Source organism: Conger conger, chromosome 4 (genome assembly GCF_963514075.1).
Source record: "Conger conger chromosome 4, fConCon1.1, whole genome shotgun sequence".
In the NCBI taxonomy this organism is placed as follows: domain Eukaryota; kingdom Metazoa; phylum Chordata; class Actinopteri; order Anguilliformes; family Congridae; genus Conger; species Conger conger.
In genome coordinates, this window is record NC_083763.1 from 13,778,077 (window position 1) to 13,803,076 (window position 25,000).

The 25,000-nt window shown below is 43.4% G+C and overlaps 4 protein-coding genes across 8 annotated transcripts in view; all 4 read right to left on the reverse strand.

Annotated features, from left to right (window-relative positions):
- Window positions 1–1,620, reverse strand: part of mllt1a (MLLT1 super elongation complex subunit a) — a 22,641-nt gene extending 21,021 nt beyond the window's left edge. For all 4 annotated transcript variants that reach the window (XR_009708498.1, XR_009708497.1, XM_061237950.1 and 1 more), the window contains exon 1: window positions 1,519–1,620. Coding sequence is in view for 2 of the 4 variants with exons in the window: in XM_061237950.1 (XP_061093934.1) it covers window positions 1,519–1,530 (12 nt within the window). In the remaining 2 variants the exon portion in view is untranslated. The remainder of the gene's footprint in view (window positions 1–1,518) is intronic.
- A 5,865-nt stretch (window positions 1,621–7,485) lies between these two features.
- Window positions 7,486–17,677, reverse strand: acer1 (alkaline ceramidase 1). The gene is made up of 7 exons (XM_061237980.1): window positions 16,638–17,677; window positions 12,890–13,004; window positions 11,537–11,651; window positions 10,195–10,333; window positions 9,312–9,449; window positions 8,816–8,953; window positions 7,486–7,663 (listed from the first exon to the last, which is right to left on the reverse strand). The coding sequence occupies exons 1-7, from the start codon at window positions 16,724–16,726 to the stop codon at window positions 7,486–7,488; spliced, it is 912 nt and encodes a 303-aa protein (XP_061093964.1). The 5' UTR covers window positions 16,727–17,677.
- A 27-nt stretch (window positions 17,678–17,704) lies between these two features.
- Window positions 17,705–22,915, reverse strand: LOC133126126 (acidic leucine-rich nuclear phosphoprotein 32 family member B-like). 2 transcript variants are annotated; one of them, XM_061237973.1, is made up of 7 exons: window positions 22,091–22,915; window positions 20,916–21,065; window positions 20,313–20,435; window positions 19,571–19,754; window positions 19,172–19,269; window positions 18,726–18,792; window positions 17,705–17,898 (listed from the first exon to the last, which is right to left on the reverse strand). In XM_061237973.1, exons 1-7 carry the CDS (start codon window positions 22,142–22,144, stop codon window positions 17,816–17,818), a joined length of 759 nt encoding a protein of 252 aa, XP_061093957.1. In that variant the 5' UTR covers window positions 22,145–22,915; the 3' UTR covers window positions 17,705–17,815. The 2 variants fall into 2 exon arrangements, with proteins under 2 accessions (XP_061093957.1, XP_061093958.1); XM_061237974.1 differs by lacking the exon at window positions 22,091–22,915 and adding an exon at window positions 21,898–22,010.
- A 1,313-nt stretch (window positions 22,916–24,228) lies between these two features.
- Window positions 24,229–25,000, reverse strand: part of myo1f (myosin IF) — a 34,755-nt gene continuing 33,983 nt past the window's right edge. The window contains exon 28 of the mRNA XM_061237934.1: window positions 24,229–25,000. This exon is cut by the window's right edge and continues 488 nt beyond it. The gene's annotated coding sequence lies outside the window, so the exon portion shown is untranslated.

The following is a 25,000-nucleotide window of genomic DNA, read 5'->3' on the forward strand; positions in this document are numbered from 1 at the left end:
TGGGTTAGTCGTCTGTAGAATATAAATATACTACTAGGGGGAATATGTTCAACTTAGCTCCACGAAAACACTTGTTAATCCATTACAACAATGTCTATAACATTCAATATTCTCCCCCGCCTGGCATCAGGGTCAGCGTCTGACGAAGGGACACAACTATTAGCCTACATTAGCCATAGTTTCCTATCTTTTTCAGCGCTTCATTCTAGCATACCCGTGTTTATTTAAAAGCCCTGCAATTAGTCAGGTCATAAACGTATTGGAGAAGTGTCCAGGCTGAACGCTTCACAGGGCCTTTTCCAATGAGAACATAGCCTACATGTGCCCCTTTCTTTCCTAAATTCCACCACCCGTCACTAGGAAAAGCAGGCAGTGGCGGATAGACTACTCTCACCACCACACTCGCACTGAAACAATCTTACTTTGCAAAGATCAAGAGGACGCCGATGAGACGTTGCGTACTAGTAAAGGCATGCGTGCTTTGAAGTTCTGATCTGTGAAGTGCAGCCGGTTAGCTTAGCTAGCAATTGTAAAAATCGTTGTAAAAAGTCAACTGCCATCGATGTTAACTCGGATGATTCGCTTCTAGGCTAGTTGGCTACGCTGGGTTACGAAACGAAGCCAAATTAAGTGATAGTATTTGATGAATGAATTAGAGAGGCTCGTGTAATTGGGCAGTGTGTATTTTCTACAGTGTATTTATCCAGCAAGGAGCACCGAAGTAAAACTGTTTCGGCTCAAGAGTTAAGCTAGATCATACTCAAATAATCAACTGTTCAATACGGATTAAATGAATATATGACTGTAAGGAATTTCCAGCCCTGGAATGTAAACATTCCATTATATAAGCTAGTTTATTTACATACCGAGAGTTAATGTTAGGTGCCAAAAGTAGCTCTTAACCTGCAAACGTATAGCCTATGCAACAACCACTGGAGTAATGTTACACTGCACATATCTGTACTGCGATTAACGCTACTGCACACTTTGCAACGCAGTAAACCAGCTAACTGGCTTGCTTGTTCACCAACTGGCTGGTGAGGACATGATGATAAACAAAAAACCATGCACGGTGATAAGACATTCCCGCTTCCCATTCTAAATATTCGTCCCCGCACCAGCACCCCCACCCCCAAATCTATCCGCCCGCCTCCCCTCCCATGACCAGGAAAACGCAATCCTGCCACCGGCGCCTTTACCCGTTTATCGCAGCTAAAATCAATGGGCCGGGGGCTCTATCAGCTAGTTACCGGTTTCAAATTCCTGTGGCCGGAGCTTCACATAAACAGACCCAAACCCACTTCTTTTGTGTTGCTATGCGTCTCTGTCTGGCTAGCCTGTTAGCTATATGCAAAGCCAATATATGTGTATGGCTATGTATGTGTTACGATTTCATTTTTTCCCTATCATCACCAGTAGTGTTAGCCAGCTAGCTAGCCATTTCTTTTCAGATTGTGGATCACAAACCAACTGTCTACTAGCAGCTCTGAATACACTGGACGGCAAGGATCGCGTTACCTGATTATCCATGATTCCCTATCTTCGGTTCTTATTCTATTTTATTTACAGCGGCGTTCGGTGAGGTTGTTCCCGACTCCTCATTGTGTGTCAATTTCACCCAGAAACCGGAAGCTAGACTGCACCCCTCCCCTCTCTCCACTCCCCTCCCCTCCCAGACTCCGGGCATCTATCCAACACAAGAAAGCTTTCATATCCAATGGGGTAGTTTTTGGCCGAGGATTTGGCCACTGGCGAAAGACCAACCCAATTGCGATATTGTACAGGCGGGACTTCCCTCGAATGACAGAGAGCAATGAGAACCAATCTTTGCGTTTTAAAGCTTTATCATCTACAAAACATAAAAAGATGAATTGTACAGTTGGATCGTGGTGGTGGGCATCGGAACTGCGCAAGAAAGCACATTTTATTGGACCCCTCGCAGAGATTTCTTCACGCTTATTGGCCCTTGCTGTGAGGAGGAGGGACTTGAGCAATTGCCAGGCATACAATGAAAAACAAGAAAACGTGGAAATGCACAAGTCTGTAGAATGTTTATTGTTTTCCCAATAAAATCTTTTTGTTTTGTTTTGTTTCCGTGAGGAGCAATTTATTGTCTCTCCACCACAGCGTGCTCAGTTGTCCATATGAATCTCTTTTTGGACGCAAACACACAGAAAAATGTGCAAAAATGAAAAATTAATCAGAATTCATCATACATTTTTTTAATTTTTGTAATTTGTTCTGTGTGTTTGCGTCCAAAAAAAGAAAGAAGATATTTGAAATGCTTTACAAAATTATGAACTAATAACTACACTTTTTTTCTTTTTTAATACTTTTCCTTGATTAATAAGTGATACTGCCTTAACTAAGGAACTACAATTTTTAAACTGGGTAGGTGTCCAGAACAATACTACATAGGCAATTGTCTCTATGAATGGGGCTACATTCTTTTACAGCAAATGCATCGTATTGCATATAAGTATAACAGCCCTTTAACAAGGCCCTTAATCCCACATTGCTCCAGGGGGGATTGTCTCCTGGTAATGGGTACAGAAAATACATAAATGCTTAAAAATACATAAATGGTTGCAGGGCATTCAAGTTGTTTCTGCTACGAATTTGAGACTTGGTCATAGTTGGATATCCCAGCAGGACAATGACTCCAAACTTACATCAAAAATCCACACAGAAATGGTTTAGTGAAAACAACATCCATGTTCTGCAATGTCCGTAAGTCGCTTTGGATAAAAGCGTCAGCTAAATAACATGTAATATAATTCTGAAAATATGCAGAGCTATGATTAGTTTTTCTGTCAGCGCGGAGTGTATGCTGATATTCTGCAGGACAGGCCTCTATTTTTATCTGTCTGAATCATTCTTTTTTTCTTCTCAACCATCAAAGAGGGAAGAGTATGTTTATGCTGTGCCGCGTTTGGCCTCCAGACCACCTGCTGAACCTATAGACTAGCGTAGGTTTGATTTATGTTGTGGAAGATGACAGCTATCGCTACCTTGCGAGTCTTGCCTTAGTACTTATGTTTTATTCATGCCCCACTGGTCTCCAAGACTGCACAACCTTCACAGAGTAATATGGTGCTTGCCACAGACATAAAACATCTGTTATTTGTGTAGTTGTGTGTGTTGTGCCCTCCATAATGTTTGGGACAAAGACCAATCATTTATTTATTATTATTTTATTTATTTCATTTTGGTTTCACCATGTAGAAATTTACAGCAGTGTTTATTCATAGTCCCCCCCATTTCAGGACACCATAATGTTCAGGATATCTTGTTGATTAAAATAAACAATGTGCACTTTAACCACATGTGATTTTTTCAAATTGTGGAGTACAGAGGCAAATAAATAAATGATGGCCCTTTGTCCCAAGCATTATGGAGGCCACTGTACATATGAAAACAGTACAAGATTAGAAGGTTTAGTCCAGCCTCACATAGTCCTGTACACCAATTTTTGTGCAATTTGCTGAATTGCACAAAAATGATGTTACACATTCGCTCTCTGGCCTGTAAATGTTGTGAACATAACTTAAATTCCCTTATGTTCTCTTAAACTGTAAGTCACTCCGGACAAAAACATATGCTCACTGACTGTAATGTAATACAGTGGGCTCCAGAAATATTGGCACCCTTGATAAATATATGCACAAAAAAAAATACTGTTGACTATATACCATTATTAACAAAAATATATATATAATTCCAACATGTGTAAAGTAGTGTACTTCATTAATGAGTCAATGGAATAATTGATCTTACAATTATTGGTTTAATACCTGGTTTAATACTTTGTGCAACCGCCCCTGGCAAAGATGGCAGCCGAGAGTCTTTTCCTATAATTTGTGATAAGTTTAAAGAACACATTTGGAGGGATTTTTGAACTTTCCTCCATGCAAAACTTTTCAAGGTCATGGATATCCTTGGGTTTGAGCTCATGGACTGCCCTTCAATTCAGACCACAGGTCTGTGATGAGATTTAAATCTGCTGACTGAGACGAACATTGCAGAACACGGATGTTGTTTTCACTTCACCATTTCTGTGTGGATTTTGATGTGTGTATGGAGTCATTGTCCTGCTGGAATATCCACCTATGACCAAGTCTCAACTTCCTAGCGGAAACAATCCGAATGCCCTGCAGCCATTTATGTTGTGTTGTTTATTAAAAATGAATATATATGTGGGGGCAGGGGAGTGCAGCGGTTATCATGGATGCCAATAATTCTGGATCCCACTTTATACATGTCTCAAAGGTATACACATGGAACATGTTCACATATGTTACAGGTACATGTTTATACCAGCTGTAGATCTGTCGTCTATTAATAACAGGCAGTCACCATTAGTTGCACCATTGCTGCTATACTTTTCTTTTTCCGAGACTGAAAACAAACCTTGTAAAAATAAGTATCACTGCCACATTTGACACATTTGGTTGGGGGGGGGGGGGGGGGCTTGGGGTAGTTAGGGTTCAGGTGACCCCAAAATACCAGACATACGCGTATGCAGGATTTCATTGCAAAGAACCAAACCCACCTATAGCCCAAGTAATCTGGAAAAGTAATCATTCACGCCTATTGAAGACGATATTCAAATATTTCTCAACATTTGCAAATGTCATGCAAACGATCGTTTTGATCCCTTAATGTTCTTAAAAAGAAAATTTGGACAGACGTTTGAAAACTGGGGAACAGGAAGGACTGGATTCAGTTAAGACAGAAACACATTAAACCCCTCACTGTACTGACATATATCTACATTATTTTTGGCTGTCCAAGACGGTCCTTAATATGGGATTCATGAACAACAGCCTCCTCCGAGGATCTGAGATATAATTATATACAGGTGTAAAATAACACGTAACACAGTATTTTAACCATGATGAAGTCGTTAAAGAAACCTCAAATAGCAAAGGGATTAGTTCCGCTTGTACCGCCTCGAACTTGAAAGTCCAATTAAATCGCTCGGATTTTTTTTACATCACATTATATTACATTAAATTAATGGCATTTGGCAGACGCTCTTATCCAGAGCGACTCGCACTACAATCCTCCCCTGGAGCAACGCAGGGTTAAGGGCCTAGCTGTGTGGATGTTATTGTGGCTACACCGGGGATCCAACCAGCGACCTTGCATCTCAGTCATGTACCTTAACAATTACGCTACAGGCCGCCTTACAGGGATTGAATGAAAACCGATGAGAAAGCAGCTTTTTGCGGTTCTTTGATGGTATTTGCTGACGTGGACAATTGCTCAAATTAAGGAGGCGAGGGTGAATGTAGCTGGTAAACTTTAAATTATTGCTGAAGCTACTATCATTTGCAGTTTGTTTATACAGTCGGCCTAAATAACAACAAAAATGAAACGTTTCTCACAGAAAACGTGTAAATGGCACGCTTTACTATAATACAAGTTTTAATTTAGATTTTGAAAGTTTGCCTGGATCAATGTTATAATCTGGTAAACATATTGGATCATATATCCCATACAGTCGTCTACAGTAGAGAATTCTCAAAATAATCCTATCGAAACTGAAATAAGTGCGATTGTGTTGTATGTGTGTATGTGTGGCCACTTTAAGAAAACGGGATTCTTTTTTGATTAGTCTTTGTAAATCCAGTTGTTTTTTAGATTGTTTGAATGTTTGAATGAAATATTCATAAGAGGAAGCACAGAGGCCACTCACTGTTATGAGATTAAAGTACACATGCCAGCGAATAAGTTTGAGATACAATAGTTGTATTTGTAGAGGTGATAACAATAATTGTCCACTAGATGTCACTGTCGCCTATAAAATGTAGAGGTTTAACAAACGTGGACTCAACGTTCAGGCCCTTTTTCCAGGATTCAGTTGAATGTCATTCTGTTTGTGCACCTAATTGGGTTGCTTTAATCTCCTGAGTTTCCGATTAAAACTCGTTGTGTAGTTTAAAGTAATCTAATCAAACTAATCAAACTATTTGATCCAACTACTTAATCCATTTAACAGCACCATGTCTTTTCAACTCCAGATTTTGATAAGTTTAAAAAAAACTACCAATATATTTTATTTTGTCCTTCTCACTTTAATCACTTTGTTCCTAATTTAAAAATAAAATCAGTTTTATTTGATACAGACGCTCTAGGAGCACCAACTCACAACACGTTTTTCAAAGAAATATTATTATTAAACACACAAGACCCCTAACATACAGGATTCCCTTTCTTACAGTATGTTTCAACTGCCTGCTAACCCTGTGCATTTGTCTACTTTCAAAATGTGCAAAATGATTTCACTGGGGATCAAATGTCTACAGCCCTGCTTCCCTGAGTGGTACATATTGTCCCCTTTATTGAAGGAAAATAGTATCCGTTTCTTTCCCAGGGGTTGAATTCCCTTAGTTTACACTATAAACCTTTTATCTGATGATTACAGATTGAGTGGATATCGATACCAGCCACACAAAACATGGCTCAGTTGTAAAGTATATGGGTTGTTTTGACAGTCCAAACTCACGATTAGAATAACAAAAAATACAGTTAACTATCCTGATTAATTGTTTATTTAAAAAATCAGATTTTGTGTGACAACTGTGTGAGAGGCAGTGTTTTAAAGCACTTTTAAATATACATTACATTACATTAATGGCATTTGGCAGACGCTCTTATCCAGAGGGACGTACAGTTGATTAGACTAAGCAGGAGACAATCTTCCCCTGGAGCAATGCAGGGTTAAGGGCCTTGCTCAAGAGCCCAACGGCTGTGCGGATCTTATTGTGGCTACATTGGGGTTCGAACCACCGACCTTGCAGGTCCCAGTCATGTACCTTAGCCACTTATGTGAAATAATAAGCACCAAAGCAGTCTCCATTGAAGGTAATGCCCTCTAATCTGACTATTGCACCGTGATTTGGGTTAAGAAAGCGGCACACTGGGTTAATCCATCAGCAGACGCAACACTTTAAACCCTTTTACACCACATTCATGAATTGGCATGAATTGAATTCAAGTAAAAAATAATCTTTTCAAACAAGACTTCACCACTTGTGCTAAGTATGAGCCTCATCATCATCGCATTGCACAAAGAATAAAAACCCCCACATTTCTCATAACCCCTGTAAAAAGAGTAAAGTTTCCAAAACTGGTAGAAAACGTCATTGTGCATATATTATACAAATTGAAAACATATTCACACATTTTTAAAACATTCTTTTGCCTTTGAGAAAGAAATAAGAAATCACAGGCACTCGCACAAACGCAGACACACACACGCACAGACACACAACAAGCACACACACATATGCAGACAGAACGGATGACATACCACGGAATGTAAACTCATGTAACTCAGCACAGCACTAATTCTCAAACGACCTCCACAAAAAGACCAAGACCATAAATTATACATAGTATAAATTAATGAATGAGTATCAAGAATAAAAATGCCTATCATAAAACCTTCATTCGATGTCTCACAGTGTGGCAGGTGCTTTAACACCTTTTGTGTGTTTTTGGGGACCCCTGCAGTGCGATGTAGGGCAGGCCCAGGACCCAGTTGTCCCGGGGCCAGTACTGGAGGTTGGGGAGGGAGTGGGGGATCTCATAGGAGGCATCCAGGAAGGCAATCAGGGTGCTGCCGTACGCTGTGGCCACCACGATCAGTATGTGCCTGCAGGGAGAGGAGAAACACGGTAAGCACTCAGCACGCATGGGCTAGAGCACTTCAGTGTGTCTGGAGGGGGGCCTACGATTTCATTCTACTCCATACGCCCAACCCCAACTCTGCTCTCTTCTATCCTCCCTGCCTCCTTCTCTCCCTCCCTCTGTGCCTTCCTCTATTGACCATCTCCTCCCACCCTCTCTTTCTCTCCATCCTCTGTTCCTCTATCTTTCCTCTCCCTCACTCCCACTCTTTCTTCCTCTCCCTCCCTCTCGCTTTGTCACTCGCTCTTTTTTCCATCCCTCTGTCCCTCCCTCTCTCTCTTTCCTCTGTTCCTCTATCTTTCCTCTGCCTCTCTCCCACCATTTCTTCCTCTCCCTCTATTTCTCTCCCCCTCTCCCGCCCTCTCTGTCTCCCTCCTCTGTTCCTCTATCTTTCCTCTCCCACCCTTTCTTCCTCTCCCTCCCTCTCTCTCTCTCTCTCTCTCTCCTCCTGTCCCTCTCTCTCTTCCTCTCCCTCCCTCTCTGTCTCCCTCCTCTGTTCCTCTATCTTTCCTCTCCCACCCTTTCTTCCTCTCCCTCCCTCCCTCTCCCTCTCTCTCTCTCTGTCTCTCTCTCCCCCTGTCCCTCTCTCTCCTCCTCTCCCTCCCTCTCTGCCTCCCTCCTCTGTTCCTCTATCTTTCCTCTCCCGCCCTTTCTTCCTCTCCCTCCCTCCCTCTCCCTCTCTCTCTCTCTCTCTCTCCCCCTGTCCCTCTCTCTCCTCCTCTCCCTCCCTCTCTGCCTCCCTCCTCTGTTCCTCTATCTTTCCTCTCCCGCCCTTTCTTCCTCTCCCTCCCTCCCTCTCCCTCTCTCTCTCTCTGTCTCTCTCTCCCCCTGTCCCTCTCTCTCCCCCTGTCCCTCCCTCTCTTTCCCTCTCTCTCTCTCTCTCTCCCTCTCTCTCTCTCTCTCTGTCCCTCTCTCTCTCCCTCTCTCTCTCTCTCTCTCTCTCTCTGTCTCTCCCCCTGTCCCTCTCTCTCTCCCTCTGTCTCTCCCCCTGTCCCTCCCTCTCTCCCTCCCTCTCTCTCTCCCCCTGTCCATCCCTCTCTCCCTCCCTCCCCCTCTCTCTCTCTCTCTCCCTCTCTCTCCCCCTGTCCCTCTCTCCCTCCCTCCCTCCCTCTCTCACCAGATGCCGTGCAGGTAGCAGAAGTTGAGTTTCTGCCAGACGCCGCAGCCGAACCGGTCGCTGACCCAGCAGGCGATGGCCAGCACCCACAGGCCCACGGAGACCTGGGCCAATCGCACGGCCCGGCGGTCCGTGCAGCTGCAGGGACGGGGGGGTGCAGTGGTTAGGGAAACGGACTTGCGACCCAAAGGTCGCAGGTTCCATTGCCAGATGGGACGTTGTCATTGTATCCTTAAGCCAAGTTACTGAACCTGAACAGCGTGTCTGTTAAATGCCTGTAATGTGTACATACAGATTAGCCTATGCTGCCACCTGGTGGATTGGCAGTGTATAACCTCGGACAGGGCTAAAAGAAGCTTGTAAACATGCACATCGTATATGTAGGCAAAAAGCTTGTATGTCTCGAATCTGCATTGGTGTGTTTTGCATCGAGTAAATAACAGGCCTCATGCGTTATGGAGGGCCAGTTAACTGACTCCAGATCAGCCGGGCGTACCTGCGCATCTGCAGGCCCAGGGAGTACAGGATGTGGATGGCGAAGCAGTTCAGAGCGTAGGCGTTGGCAGTGGGCTTGATGAAGGAGGACAGGGTGGTGACCACGGTGATCACAAGGACCATCCTGGAGAAAGACGACCTGAGAGATAGAGAGAGTGGATGATCATTCAATTCATTACACAGGCCTTTCCATCCATCCAACCATTAATTATCGAATTTGACAGTCAGGGTTTCGCTGGGGTGGGGGGGTGGGGGGGGGGGGGGTGTTGTGGGCGGGCTGGTGGGTATCCCATCATGCATTGGGTGAGAGGCACACCCTCTGTGCGCCTGCCGTTCACTCACACACTTGCATTCCTACAGTTAACCTAACTTGCCTAATATTTCACACTCTGGGATTGAAACCCGGGACTTTCTTGCAGTGAAGTGACAGGACTCACAGGAGTTCGACATTGCTAAAAATGTGCATCTTCCTTCTATAGCCCAGGGTCTGTTGTACAGTCTCAGTTATGACTTATTGATGAGTCTCTCTTACTGTCTCACACTGCGTTTGAGCGTAATGAGTGTCGGTTGAGGAGGCCGGAACCACCCCCCACCCCGCCCCCACTAACACACACACACAGTGAGTACTGAACAGTGTACACTGTTCCCTAGGACACACCAGAGACCCAGGGTATGGTTTCACACGTGTTGTAAAGAGATCCTGTCACTTCACTTCACTGCTACATCACCCTTCACTTTGTAAGGAGGTTATAGCCGCATGCACACACACACACACACACACACACGCCACACACATATACACACACAAGCTCACAAACAAACACACATACATGCATAGCTCACATAGCTCACACACACACACACACACACACAGGTGTGGTTACCTGTCCTTGACGAAGAAGGGGAAATGTCTCCGTGGGAACCAGAGGGCATAGCCAATGGCCAGCACCCATAGGATAGAGATCTCATCCAGCAGTTGCCCCACGTAGCTCAGCGTCATGTGGAAGTACACGGAGAAGAGGCCTACAGAGAGGCCGGGGCAGAGGAAGAGTCAAAGGAGACATGAGTGGGAGGAACAGAGTCTTTTTATTATATATATAGTTGATATGTTTCTGATCTATCATTTATGGTAAATGGTTGGCATTTATACAGCACCCTCATTCACAGCACTGTAGAGGTGATGCCCCCCCCTCCTCTCTCTCTCTCTCTCTCTCTCTCTCTCTCTCTCTCACACACTTCTCTTGCTGTGAAGCGACAGAGCACCCCCCCCACTTTTATTTTCTTTTCTCTCTCGTCAAAGTCATTTGGGTTAGGTGTCTCGCTCAGGGACACTTCGACACACCCGGGGTGGGATTGAACCGGCAACCAACTGCCAGATGACTGCTTTTACCGCCTGAGCCAATGTCGCAATTATATTTTATTCCCTGAATTTTCCCAACATCCCGCCAGCAGCTGTTTTTGCTGATGTCAGATGTGACTCCTCAGATTCACGTGGCGCCTATTCTCGCTATTTCCCACACCAGACACACCAACACTCGCACACTGCCCATGTCACTGTAGGATAACGAGCTCTTATTTCATGCGTCTGCATTTGCCTGGTCTGACCAGGAGTGGCCGCTAGAGAGCGAGAGGACCAATGGCAATGGCTGCGTGGTGAACATAATCGTGTGATTGTCCATTATCCAATAAGGGAATGAACATCACGATGACCCAGAATGCCACGCAGATATCTCAGGTGACGCACAAATCTTCACCACACCGGCTTACCCCCTATCATTCCCCGGCCAGGCGTTGCCTCGTCAACTTGGACCTCAATCATAGTCGAATGGCGCGACAGAGACTTGAACAGTCGTTTGCAGGGTTCTGAGAATGAGCATCTTTACAGCAAGAGGAACAGCATCTTGCCATTTCAGTTACTGACCCGTTTATCCTACTCATTGTTGAAATGGTGAATGCCCTGACAAAGGTGTTGGGATTCATAAATCTTTCACCTCTTTTGTCCCTTAGTTAACACCTGCTGCCTTATTGATGGGAAACCCACACAACGCTGCCGTCGGATGTCACACGATGCCTTTCGGTGGGCGTCTTAAGAGTCACCACGAAGCGTTGCCCTTTTGTTCGGCCACAAAAGGCCGGTTTAATCTTGAACCGCACACAGCGCTAACCTCGGCGCGGTGTGAATGTTTTATGAATACGGCCTCGAGCGACCAGGTAAGACTGACTCACCTACGAATATCATCATGAACCAGACCAGGTGTACGGCCAGGTTCCGCTCCCTGGCGTAGGGGTGGAACAGATAGAGCATGATGGGAGAGACCACGAAGAAGACGAAACTGCTCATCTGGGGGAAATTAGGAAGAGACAAAGTGCAGCATTACCTCACTGCTAATTGCTAAACATTATATTTTAATAACGGAAAATGGGTGTGAATTGTATCAGGTTTGCTGGAAGATCTGGGGTCTGGGGATTTTGTGTTTTTATTTTTTTTCATTTTTTCAACATTTTTATATTAGTAAAAATTATTAAAGTATTTATAAGACTTTTTTTTTTTTTTTTTTTTTAAATAGAAGACTTTTCAACCCTGAAATGCCTTCGAGTTTGGGTGAGGGTCCCTGGATCAGAAAAGTTTAAATACAGTATGTTTCAGATCTGGGGTTAAACAGCTGAGGTACTTTAACCCTTTGGATGCTGGGGACATCACTCCTGCAGGTCCCTGAGCGTCTTCAGTGAAATGTGTTGCTAACCAAACTTTGTTTAGTATATTGGTGACATATCCTCTGTAAAACTGGAGATTTACAGTCAGTTGGAGTTTCCACTTTCCGCGCCAGTTTGCATACCGTTTCTCTCGCAGTCCGTTTGCTGTTTATCACTGTCTGGCATCAACATTAATTTGAATCTGAATGCTGGCCACTTATTCCGGGATGACTACCCATGCCATCAAACAAAGTCGCAATTTAAAAGACTGGATCCCTAATCTCCCCCGTGTGGCTACGATGACATTTATTCATAGTATAATTATTACTATCGGTTGTGACGCTCATTAGTGGGTAGGGTCGGTGGGGTTAGCCTGAAGTATGCTTCGCTGAAACTCGCTAATATTTGGAAACAAGCCAAGCAGACTGTGTTGTCTTTACACGCCACTAGGGGGTTCCATTCACACAAATCAAACGCGATGAAAGAAGTCATCCTTCCATGGATATCTGAAAAAAAAAGATATTTCCGTACAAACTGTTGCCAAGTAAGGTTAAGTTTGACTTAACTCACTACATCTAATTTAATTGGACCCCCCCCCCAGGCTATAAGTGCACATATATAGTATTCGTGGAATAATGTGACTGTCAGGACCTTAGAATGGATCGGATTATAGCTAGCTCAATATAGACAATCAATGGAATCTTTTATTTTGAAACAAACATTTTCTCAGCTATTGATTTCTTGACCCGGGTAGGGACAACATAATGACTTATCTAGTTCTATTGCGCCCGACATTGTCAGCACTGCCGATACAAAATGAATTAGTCTATTCTCTGGCCGAGTGCATCATAGTTGTCAGTTGCGCAAAAAGGGCTGTGTTCTTACCGTGTTAAAATATTCCACCACGTTTTCTGAGTGCTTGTAGTTGTCTTCGCACCAGTCCACCTCTGAGCTTTCATAGGCAAAAACGCCTGACATGGTTCCGGTTCCGTGCAGAATCCTGAGGACAGAGGCGCAGGTGAAGAAAAGTAGAAGTAATTTTTGTTTTAAATGCAACCAACAATTCAACGTGCAGCTTTTCAGTTGGGGACATAGATAAGTATGGGCTGTAGGAACTAAAATTAGGCTAACTTTAACGGTAAAAATAAAACGCCAAAGGTGTAGCCAAGACCGCGTGACAAAAAGTAGTTTTTGGTTGCATTTAATTCAGATGTTCAACTTAAAACGTAAGTGAGTTGCATTAGGTCGTATAGTCTAGATGCAAGGACATGCCACGAGAAATGGCAACGCAAAAGCGCATCAAATACACCTGTTAAGTCAAAGTAAACTATGCTAAGAAACATACAATAGACCCAAATAATACATATAAAAAACACGACGGGTCATAATATGCAGCAAGAAGCGCGGTTTAACATACATACCCTCCTGTCAGAAATCCAAGGAACTATGGCTTCAAGTGGCTGGTAGGTTTATGTATACAGACAAATGTTCCCTGTCCAGTTACGCGGGTCTACGCACATGACATCACGGTCGGTGTGATACCGAGCTGTCAAGAAGCGACAGTTGAAATTGAGAATGAACGGTCACATTCTTTTTTTTCCAAGTGGTATTGTAACCAGCCAGGCGAGAAATTTGCATTGGCACGAATGAAAAAGAAAATAGCCTACCCTTCAAAATCAATACCGCCTCTCCACATACGTTAAATGAGCATTATTCGGTTCCTTCTCAACCTTTCCACGCTGCCTGCATGAAAAGCTCTTGCCCGCCATCAGTTGGCATGAATCGTTTTTATCCATCCGTTTCACAAAAACCTTGGTAAAACTATCAACATTTCTTTAAAACTTTCTTTAACTTTGGCTGCCCTGGCTAAAGTAGGCGATTGGGGTAGCCTATGGATATTTTTAAATGCTATACTATATACATCGTTCGAAGTCGCCATAAAACTTGACAGGACAAGCATATGCTGCATATGTTTTATTTTACAGAATATGGAGACTGGCGAATCTATGATAAACGTATGCACTCGACGTATCTCGCACGAGTTTCAGCAAAGCAATATAATTATTTAGCCACATTGTGTGCTTTAGGCATTCTAGAAATCCGGGCTCAGTCACGCTAGTTGTGCGCGAAACAAGTCCACACAATCGCACAATCCGTTCGCCGTGCCCCGTGCTTTTATCAGGTAAACAAAGTAGCCTACACTTTTTTGTTTTAGGTAACCATTTACTTTAGAGAAAAGCCTATGCTCTTTATATCACCTGCAAGAACCAGGCATCAGTATGAATACGTGAAAGATATATTTCTAATATAGATTCCTGTGAGCAAACTTGCCTTTAAACAACTTGAATGAATGAATGGCATGGTATATAGGCTGTAGTTTACTATTTCCCGCCTTTCACGTTAACAATACAGACAGAACCAACAAGACATGGTGAATGATCAGTGAATGGCTTAGTTCCTATTGCCTATATTTAACTATGCCCTTAAGATGTCAAATCTGAGAAATGAACTGAAAAACCATGGCTTATGGAAGAACTGAGTAGAGCGTGAACAGATTTAGGACCAGGTCAACGAGTCTGCTTTGGATCCGGCGGAACTTGAAGGTCCTGCTCCACCGCGCCTTTTAGCGGTTCCGTTCTGTGAAAAGGTGTCATTGTCCTCTGCATTTTATCCATCCGTGTTACTTGGGAGCCTTCTGTGTCCCGGCTACTGCCCTAAGGCTACTCTAAAGTCACCGTTTATCTTAGACTGCTGTGTAAACCCTGATTTTATCTGAAGGGCAGTTCTGTAGCATTGCACAATGGCCAATTCTGACAGATATTGTGGTCTCATTACATTACATTATTGGCATTTGGCAGACGCTCTTATCCAGAGCGACGTACAGTTGATTAGACTAAGCCGGAGTCAATCCTCCCCTGGAGCAATGCAGGGTAAAGGGCCTTGCTCAAGGGCTGTGTGGATCTTATTGTGGCTACACCGGGGTTAGTACCACCGACCAGTCATTTACCTTAACCACTACACTACAGGCCATCTCAATACAAGCTTGGGAAGATGCAATGAAAAGGAAATTATCTGATTTAATTTGTGTGCAGGGGTGCCACCAGGGATTTTAGGCCCCATTAAAAGTTGTGACATGGCACCCCACCACCCCAGGCCTCCCCATCCATGCACAATGACACACACACACAGTCAGCGCCCTTGAAGTAGGTACATCTGTCTGTGGAATGCAGGAAGGGCCTAATCTGATCTGTATCGTAGGGCGTACACTTCTGGTACTTCCGGATATCAAGCATCCCACAGACCGATGCCTCTCGGGCCCTTGGAATGGTCTAAAATACCCCCACCACCACCACCACCACAACCACACACACATACAGTGCTACTGGTTGTATGTAAAGATATGGATCACTAGGAATATGATGATCACCTTCAGAGGAGCACTGGGTGCACTCTTGAAGGGGCATATTTAGCAGTAGCTATATCCATTCCAATTGACCAAAGGATGAATTTAGCATGTTAGCATTTAGCTTAGTTTTATAAAGAAAGAATCTCAAAGTTAAATAAATTTGGCTTGCAGCAGCGCTTTCCAAGCTGCAGAGCCGTGACTCATTCGTCCCTGTGTTGAAAGACGGGATCTGTTCTCACCTGAATGCGTCACGAGTTTAATTAAGACGCCGTGCCAACAAACATTTGATGTTACGGGACAGGCAGGGTTCCCAAGTGCCAGAACCGATTGCGAAAAAGCTGTCGTTAGGAGGGGGGAGACGTGGTTGCATACCATGCGTGTCTTGATCCTTTTGCCCTCCTGTTATACTTTGTATATTCAGCTAGCACCATTACATACCTATTGTAACCTGCCTTGGTTCTAGTCTGACATATCATACCAACTGACTGGGCATATATTTACCATGTGAACTAGATATGAGGTTCATGACTGGAGACAATCGATCCTTTATGTTGAGTTGTACCTTATCCGACCAGTGTTCTGTAGTTTTTACTACGACCTTTTGATATGCACTCATCATACGCCGTTTTAGATAAAAGCGCCTGCAAAAAATCAATGAATGTAAATTAGGCTAAACCAGAGGTCACCAACCCTGGTCCTGGAGAGCTACTGGGTCTGCTGGTTTTTTCGCTGTTACTCTGCACTTAATTTATCAATTAGAGCAGATGATTACACAGCTAACTCACCTCACCTGGTTACCTGGGTCTCAACAGGGTGCTGATTTTAAGGTGAAAACAAAAACCAGCAGACCCAGTAGCTCTCCAGGACCAGGGTTGGTGACCTCTGGGCTAAACCTACAGGACAGCTTATCTTCAGGAGCAGGGTGGGGCAGTCCTGCACTACAGGTTTCCATGGGAACACTGGCTGGATAGACCCACTGACCGAGATGCCATATTATGAGAGGCGGTGCATTTCCAACATTCAGGCATATTGCCAAACAGACCACAAAAGACAGGAAGATTCAGACAACAGAGTTGCATTTGCAATACTATTTAGTCATTTAAGTTATTCTATAACTGGGATAGGCAACGCTGGTCCTTAAGGGCCAGAGAGGTTTCTGGTTTTTGCTCCATCCAAAACAATAACTACATAACTGGATAAATTATCAGGCTCACGGAGAACACACACTGGAGGCATTCATCTGTATATTCTTCTCCAGCTCCAAATGATCCATTAACCACTTGTGATGAAGCGCAGCTGGAATGAAACCAGAACATAACTGACACTCCAGCACTGGGGAAACTTAACTCTTAACAGCAGGAGTAACAAGCCAAATGCCACCAACTCGCCAGTAAATAACTGTTCGCAATAATGAGGAATACATTAAAATATTCATAAACAGATCAACAGTACAGCATTGTAAAAATGGCCATTTATACCACAGAAATTAGCAGACAATATTTTTCATATTCCAAAATGTAATAAAACAGATTAGACTAAACTGTTAAAACCAGTGTAGAATGGCAATTTGTTTAAAATGACAGTGTTACAAATCTATACAGTGCATTATGTACATTGGCGTGCTTGGCCCGCATTTGAATTGGACCTTCCCCTCAAGAGTAAAATACAGGTTTCATGGGTTTTTGGATATTTCAAATTTCAGTGTACATTTTTTAATTGACCCAAACACTTTGTGTACGACAAATGACTTGAAATACGTGCGCAAGTTTCCAGTGACCTGCCAGCTTTAAAATGGTGGGTATCGGGGCATTCAAGAATTTGTGGTCTAAAGCAAGAAAATACAAAAGACCTTCCTACTTGGCATTGTAAAGCCAGCCAGTACTGCATCGGAAACTTCCAGAAATGTATAAAATGTCCGTCGACGTGAAACAGCTTTTTTAAACAATGTCAGTTCACAGCTTTCAGTACCCCTCATAGTGAGTACAGCCCTTTCTCCCCACATCGGCAAAGGGAAACAATGGATGCTAAAAGGACGTAGCATGTGCTTCTACTCAGTGTGCAGTTAGCCACACACTGACACATGAGAGCAAGGCAAGCACCACAGGCACACGGTGAGGGAGAAACGGTCCGTCTGGAATGAATAGTGACAATTCAAGTTAATTGGCTTTCAAAAGAGCAAATGTTAGTGGCTGGAGCTTTTCGGTTGGGGGGGTGGGGAGCTTGCCGTTGAATACATCTTGCTGATACCCAGTTTTACCCAATCCCAACCCCCCACCCACCCTCAACGTCCCACCTTCCCCGCCCAAAACTCTTCAGCAAAATGTCCCCAGTCTTTGATGCGACCCCAGCCAGTCCAGAAAGACTGGAGGGCCTACACGGACAGCATGACAACCGCCCGCCAGATCTCATTCATCGTCCTCATCGTCATCGTCGTCGTCGTCGTCATCTTCATCATCTGGCTCCCTCTTCCTCTTCTCCCCATGCGTTTCTGGAGACCGACACATGGAGCAGGTCAATACATTCACCCCTTAGGCAAAGGCTCCTATTCTCAGCAACTCATGGCGACAAGGGTATGGGAGATAGTGCTAGAACTAGAACATTGACCGCCCTAGATCATAACATGACATGTTATTTGGCTGACTCTTATCCAAAGTGACTTAGTTGATTTTAGTCGATCAAACTGCCCAGTCTTGTTCATGGAGATCTACTCCTAATTTGGCACAACCGATTCTACCAATTATCAGCTCAATAAGATCTTCAGCTGTTGAATGAGGTGTGCTTTGTTCGGGTTGGAGTGACCTATAGGACTCTAGATCTTCAGGAACAGGGTTGGGCAGCCATGTCCTAGATAACCCAGTCAACATTAGACGCCTATTCTTCGCATTTTGTCACCACTGGGGGCACTGTAGATCAAACTGCTATTAAAGTAACAGACAATTCCCCCCCATTGACATTTGATTGAATGGGGAAAAAGTAGATAGGAAGTTCACAAAATATTCTGATACATTTATGTTCCGTTTTTTCTTATGTAATAAATTATTTGTATTACGAAGCCAAACGAGTCCATAAAGTGTCTCCAGAGTGCTGAACCAACACCTGTACATGAACGACTTCTAAACTTAATTTCTCTACACGTTGGCCTGTGCTCCGCTGACTATCCTGCTCATTCATCTTCTCAGCTTTCACACTGGGCCACTAGAACTGCAAGCCAGTGTTCATTTCACCTGAACGTGCCGCAGTGATGCAGTTTATTTTTTACTGTATATATGAACAAATGGGAGCAAAGACAGAGCTGCAGACACGAGGAGCACAAACCTGCATCGTCGTCATCTTCATCATCCACCTCGTCACTGTCCCCTCCCTCCTCATCCTCGTCTTCATCCTGATAACACACGCGCGCGCGCGCACACACACAACGTGAGAACAGCGCACGCACACACACACACGCACACCGTGAGAACAGCGCACGCACGCACACACACACGCACGAGCTGAGCAATCCTCTCTCAGGCTCTACTTTCAGGTCAACGAAAGCAGGCATGCATATTTAAAGGCCTGTGCTCCTGTTCCAAAAACCATGGGCTCAAATGCAACACAATGTCTCAGACTCCCCGGGATGGTAATCTCTCAAATAACCCAGAGTGCATTTTTCCTAAAGTGCGTATTGAGTTAACCCTTTAAGGTATAGGATGACATATGTGATTAGAACGTTTAATCAAAATGGTTATTTTCTGAAAAAGTCAAGACCAAAAACAACTTACGTCATCATCCACATCAACGTCTTCCTCATCTTCATCCTCCACATCCAGGTCTTCCTCATCTTCATCCTCTTCTTCCTCACCACCACTCTCACCCTCTTCTGCGCCAAAAAAAAAAAAAAAAAAAAAAAAAAGCCATCGGTCAGACCAATCCTGAAGGACATCTCATGAGACGCCAAGACAAGCTTACACAGTCACCATTGTGAAAGACAAAATCTGATCAAATTGATGTTTTCCGCAATTCATATAATCTCAGGAAGCGCAGGGAAGCCCCGGACACACACACACACACACACACACACACACACACACACACACACACACACACACACACACACACACACACACACACACACACACACACACACACACACACACACACACACAGCCGACGGCCCTCACCCTCATCGTCCAGCTCGTCCTCCAGGCCCGAGGGGTCTGAGTCCAGGGCCTCCTGGTCGTCGGCGTCGAAGCCGTCCAGGTAGGTGATCTGGGGGAGCAGGTCCAGCACACTCTCCCTGTAGTCCAGCAGCATGGTCACCTCGCAGTTAAACAGGTCTACACTGCTCAGCGTCGGGAGCTTCTTCTGTAGAGAGAGATGCGCGCACACACACGAGACGGGAGGTCAGGCTTAGGAAGCAAACAAGCACCTTTTTTTATTATTTTTTATTATTATTTTTATTTACTGGTGGCAGAGTAAGTTTTTTTCTGGAATGTTACATCAAGATTCTAAGTCAGTGTTCTAGAATTTAGTTGTTCCAGTAATAATAATAGTAACAAAAGTTTGCATTTTCTGAAAATGAACATCTTTCTGCACTGCACTTAATTATTTAATTTCAATGTTCTTGAGAGACAAACTTTATCGGTTTTGATATTTTCACAGCACACGTTGGCAATACTGAAATAAATAAACAACCTTTGAGATGCCCAGTAAAAACCAGTCGGCTTTTAACCGTGTGACGTCATTCGACGCATTCCGAAACCATGAGAGAAACTGCCTTTGAGAATACGTTCGTGCACCATGTAACGGAAAGAAACTCAAAGCATTCTTTTACATTTCAGTCACTCGAGCACTGAACTGCAGGGAACTTCAGCGCATGCAGAAATTCCGTCGTCTCCACGGAGACTGGGGGCAGAACGTTACCAGGGGCTCCAGCGTTCCAAGGTCTTTGATCTTGTTGCCGCTGAGGTTCAGGTGCGTCAGGTTGGGCGTCTTCTCTGCCAGGGCTTCCAGACCGCCGGACACGCGGTTGTCACTCAGCTCCAGCTGGGAAGACCATTTGGGAGAGGTTTAAGAGGAGGGGGGGGCAGGAAGCCTCAATCAAATCACAGGACACTGGCTGATGGGAAAGGACATTAAGGAAAGGAACTGGCAGCTGACCTCTGGACAGTCCAGTGGTGCTCCAGGCTGAATCACAGACCTGGGGGCAAATATGTAATTGTTTTGGATTCAAATACCTTTCTGTGCTCAATTGATCATCGAGCCAAGCAAGAGGACCAGAAGATGGGGCTCGCCCTTTTTTTTGAAACATTTCATAGGTTGCACTACACCAGATAAACTCAGTAAGGAAGAGCGTAGAAAAGTATTTGAATCCACAAGAATGGCATATTTGCACCCCTCCTGCATTTATAATAGGAAATCATATCACTTAAATGCCTAAAGAATATTAAGGTATATCATGCACATGTGACCAAAATGTCCACGGCAAATTGAGACTACATTGAGAAATAGTTGAGTTCAGCCTACCTTGCGAAGTTTGGGGAGTTTGGGCAAGTTGTCGAGGGAAACCAGATTGACGTTGATCATGCTCAGAAACTCCAGATTGTCGAATTCGGCTGTCAGACCAAGAATCTTGCCATCATCGGTACGACAGTTATCCAGTACCAATTCCTTTACCTAAGAAAGCCAAGATTAGACTAGATTAGATCCGATTTAGATGAAATTCGTATTCCCAAACCATACTCCCTTTCACCTACAGGGGGACAGACACATTGATACAGTAAAATGACACCGTACACAATAGGAATCAGAACAACAATTTAGCTAGCCAACGTACGGTAGCAAACTAATCGCCATTCGAGTGTAGTTGAGCAAACTACTCCCATTTCCATAAGCAGAGCTATGTAAAGCTGGCCAATTAATCACTAAGAGGAACTCATAATGACGTAGATGGCGAATCAATGCTGGTTAGCACTAACCAACGATAGATACTCAAGTTGACTAATCAGTTTATTCGGTCTACCGATAAATTACTTTTTGTGCGAAATTGGCTACTCACCTTTCGAATCAAAACTATACAAACAAGATATTTATTGAAAGAAGCTAAACTACACTAATGTTAACATTAAGCATAGCATTTACAAGTAATACAACATTCACCGTTTTATTTTAACCGCTGAAATTGATAAATGCATACATTTTGGATAACTAGCTAGCCACAACTAAATTCACGGTTGCCCTAGCTACCCCTACAAAAGCTGGACAAATAACAGAATCTCACAAGTGTTCCAGTCCTTGGTAGCCATCAAGCTAACTTCGCGTTAGCCTTAAAGCCGCACTTTCCCGTTTTATTAAACAGTCAAAATTCTACTTCGTGGAAAATATACACATGCCATGGTAAACACATTGGTAAGCTCATGGTTCTAACAATATTTTAAACTTAGTTGCAGAAAATTGCAACGATGAGCTAAATGGCTAACGTTAGCAATTTAAATGTGCAAACTCAAACCATGCGCGCCTCCCCAATCAGCTTCCCCCACTCAATCGTCGGCAACTCGGCGCTGATTGCAGAAAGTTAGCCTTCTTGCAGTTAGGAACGCAAACACATACCACGACATGAAATAGCCAATATGTCAAATAAAAAAACCCACAAATAAGTTATGTAGCTAACGTCAACTTACTTCACTAATGATTTAACTTACCTCAGCTGGTTTCCTGTTCCGCAGCTCCAAGTTGATTCTTTTCTCCATTTCCATGTTGTCTATGGCGGTTATTTTTCTTAGCTAGTTATCTGATTTTTCGGACTCCGTCGGTCCGTACGCAGCACACCCTTTTATATTTAGTAAATGAGTTACAATGTTCAGATAAACCGCTACTGTGTTGCAGAAAGCCCACAACACACGACCAGAAGTGTCCCTAAACTGCAATTAAATTCTTTCACGCGCCAAGCAGCACAAAGACCATAGACACCCCGGTTAATGCCAGCCCGCGACTGCCCCCACTGACAGTACGCGCAAACGCAACCAATCAGTAGACGAGACATAACTTCTTGTGCATGTTAAAGGTATGTATTCCCTGAATTATTTTCCACATTTAAATTGTGTTGTTGTTGTTCTTACGGCCAGAGTGACGTGTCAGATTAACATTTTGACTTGAACCAAGCGAGACAAAGACATTTCTAAAACAGTTGTATTAATTCGCACCTTAAAACACGCTGCATAATGAGAGTATTTAAATACAAGTAAAAAAAAACGAAAAACACTTAAATAGTAATTCCTGGTAATGAAGCAGAAGTTTTTGATGAGAGCCCCACCTAGCAGCAAAGCTGCGCAACAGCTCGGCTGTTTTGAGGGGCAATGGGCCTCCTTGTTTGCCTTCTCTCTCCTTAATGGCAGACGCATCAGCAATTGTGTGTCCTCATTCAAAATGGAAAACAATAAAAAGCAACGTGTTGCAAATGTACAATTTGTAGTGACTTGTATTCAAGGGCCGTGTCCGGAACCGCTTACTTTGACAAATTATACACTCAATAATAGTCAAGTAGCCTTAGCCTTTTCGGCCAAGGCCAAGGTATTTACAACAGCTGGCATTTGATCACCACGTGACTGCTCATCTGCGGACTCCCGCAGCTCGGTTGTAATTGGGTAATCCCAGTTCATCATCATTCTCCAGTCTCGCAATACAGACCGACTCGTTCATACGCACAAGAGAGCAGTTCACTATTCTCACTATTCTGAGTGAGAGCGCAGTGTAACATCTTTAAAGGACAGAGTACTTTCTGGTTTGGTATTTCAGTTTTGGTGTTTGGTTTAGTTTTCTTGTTGATGCAGTTATTGTAACATTAGCCATTCAGATTTGATCAACACAGAAAAACCATCCAGACAGGAGCCGGAGTGGCACTTGGTTGCCTAGCGAGATATCCATGAAATGAGCAATATGCAGCAGTCATCAAATGTAATGTGCTCCTTGCCCTATAGGAAACAATCTCATGTATAAAAGTATATTTTTAGGTTTCAATGAAAGATGAGTAGGGAACAGTCTCCTGGTTGCATATGATGAACATTAAACAGTACGAAGTGGCACAGAGTTTGAAAGAGTGCTCCACTGAAGGTTAACCAAACCCAGCACTCTGCTCTGTTGTAGGAAAGTGTAGAGACCGACAATGTCCAGTGTTATTTCAACTCCAATGGGGGTACATATGGTCTTGCTCTGGACCAGAACAAGACCCTATATGATTTCACACTGAACGTTTTACTGTCCATTCATGATTGTCTTTCTGAGTGGAACTGTAGCCACCCATACCTTCTTCATTCATCTTGTACTTCGACACTGGGCCTTAACTACTACTGAGGATACCAAGGTCATGTCCTCTATTTATTTCCATGTCCATTTCTGAAGCCTATGTTTAATTTAATTCTTTAGTGAGAACGTGAGTTACAATTAATTTAGGCGGGGAATTAATCGTGTTTAGTCATTTCTGAAATGTAAGCCTAATTCATTAATTTTACAATGAACAAAATAAAGGGGAAAAAGCATGTGCCTCAAGCAGAGTCTCTCAACTTTATGATTTTTTAAAGTCCTGGTTATGCCCCGGCTTAGACAGACACATAACCTCCAGAACCTCGACATATCTGTCAGTGATATAGGTAATAAATATGGAAGAATTGTCAAAGTTGTCCCACTAGAAACAACAATACTGAATCTAAGGCATCCATCGTTAACTACGTTGTGTATTAACTAGGTGCAATTTATTTCTCAGAAACGCAGCACACTAGTAAAATGCACTAAATCCAATTGGCACAACACATTCATGCACAGACATTATGTGGGAAAATAAGTATACAAATTGAACAGTATTTAATAAAAGTACACTTGGATGAGTACAGTTGCAAAAAACATTTTTTTTAAAAAAATTGTACATTTGGGAATGGATTATTTGCAACACTTGAAAAAGAGAAGCTGGCACGTGCAATATCATTTTACTAGATACAGAATGTATCCCCTGAAATTACTTTACAATAATTGAAAAAAAGTCTAAGAAAACAGGCAAGGCTATAAAGAATGCAATTAAGTATAGCATGCCTCCGGACGGATTGCATTAAACAACATTGCAGTATTTCATTGCATTTTACGATCAGCGTCAATTTTCTAAAACAGTTGAAGAAAATGCGCCGTTCTCAGGGGTTCCAGTGCACGGACGCTGCTGTACTTGGAAACCTATTTTACAGCCCGGCTTTTTCTGGAATAATCAGCATTCTTGAAGACGCCGAAAACAGTGCAACGGCGCCTCACAGTGGCCGCTTGTTTGTACTACATGTGTTAATACCGCATCCTACTTACAACAGAATGTAAACTGCATCATTGTTGAATGTACGCATTTTATCAATACACACATTGCCAACAAAACTGGAAAACACGTCTGTACAGTTTTTTCAGGTGTTTGTGGTGTCAAGTGTGAATAGAAAAAATTATGTTAACTGTTGGATTTTGCATTAATTTGTAGAACCCTAACTACCTGCTCTGACTGACTTCCTACAAATATGTCATTTTAATACTTGATCATGTGATAATAATATCCTCCCAAGACCCAGCAATTAATTTGTGTCCCCTGT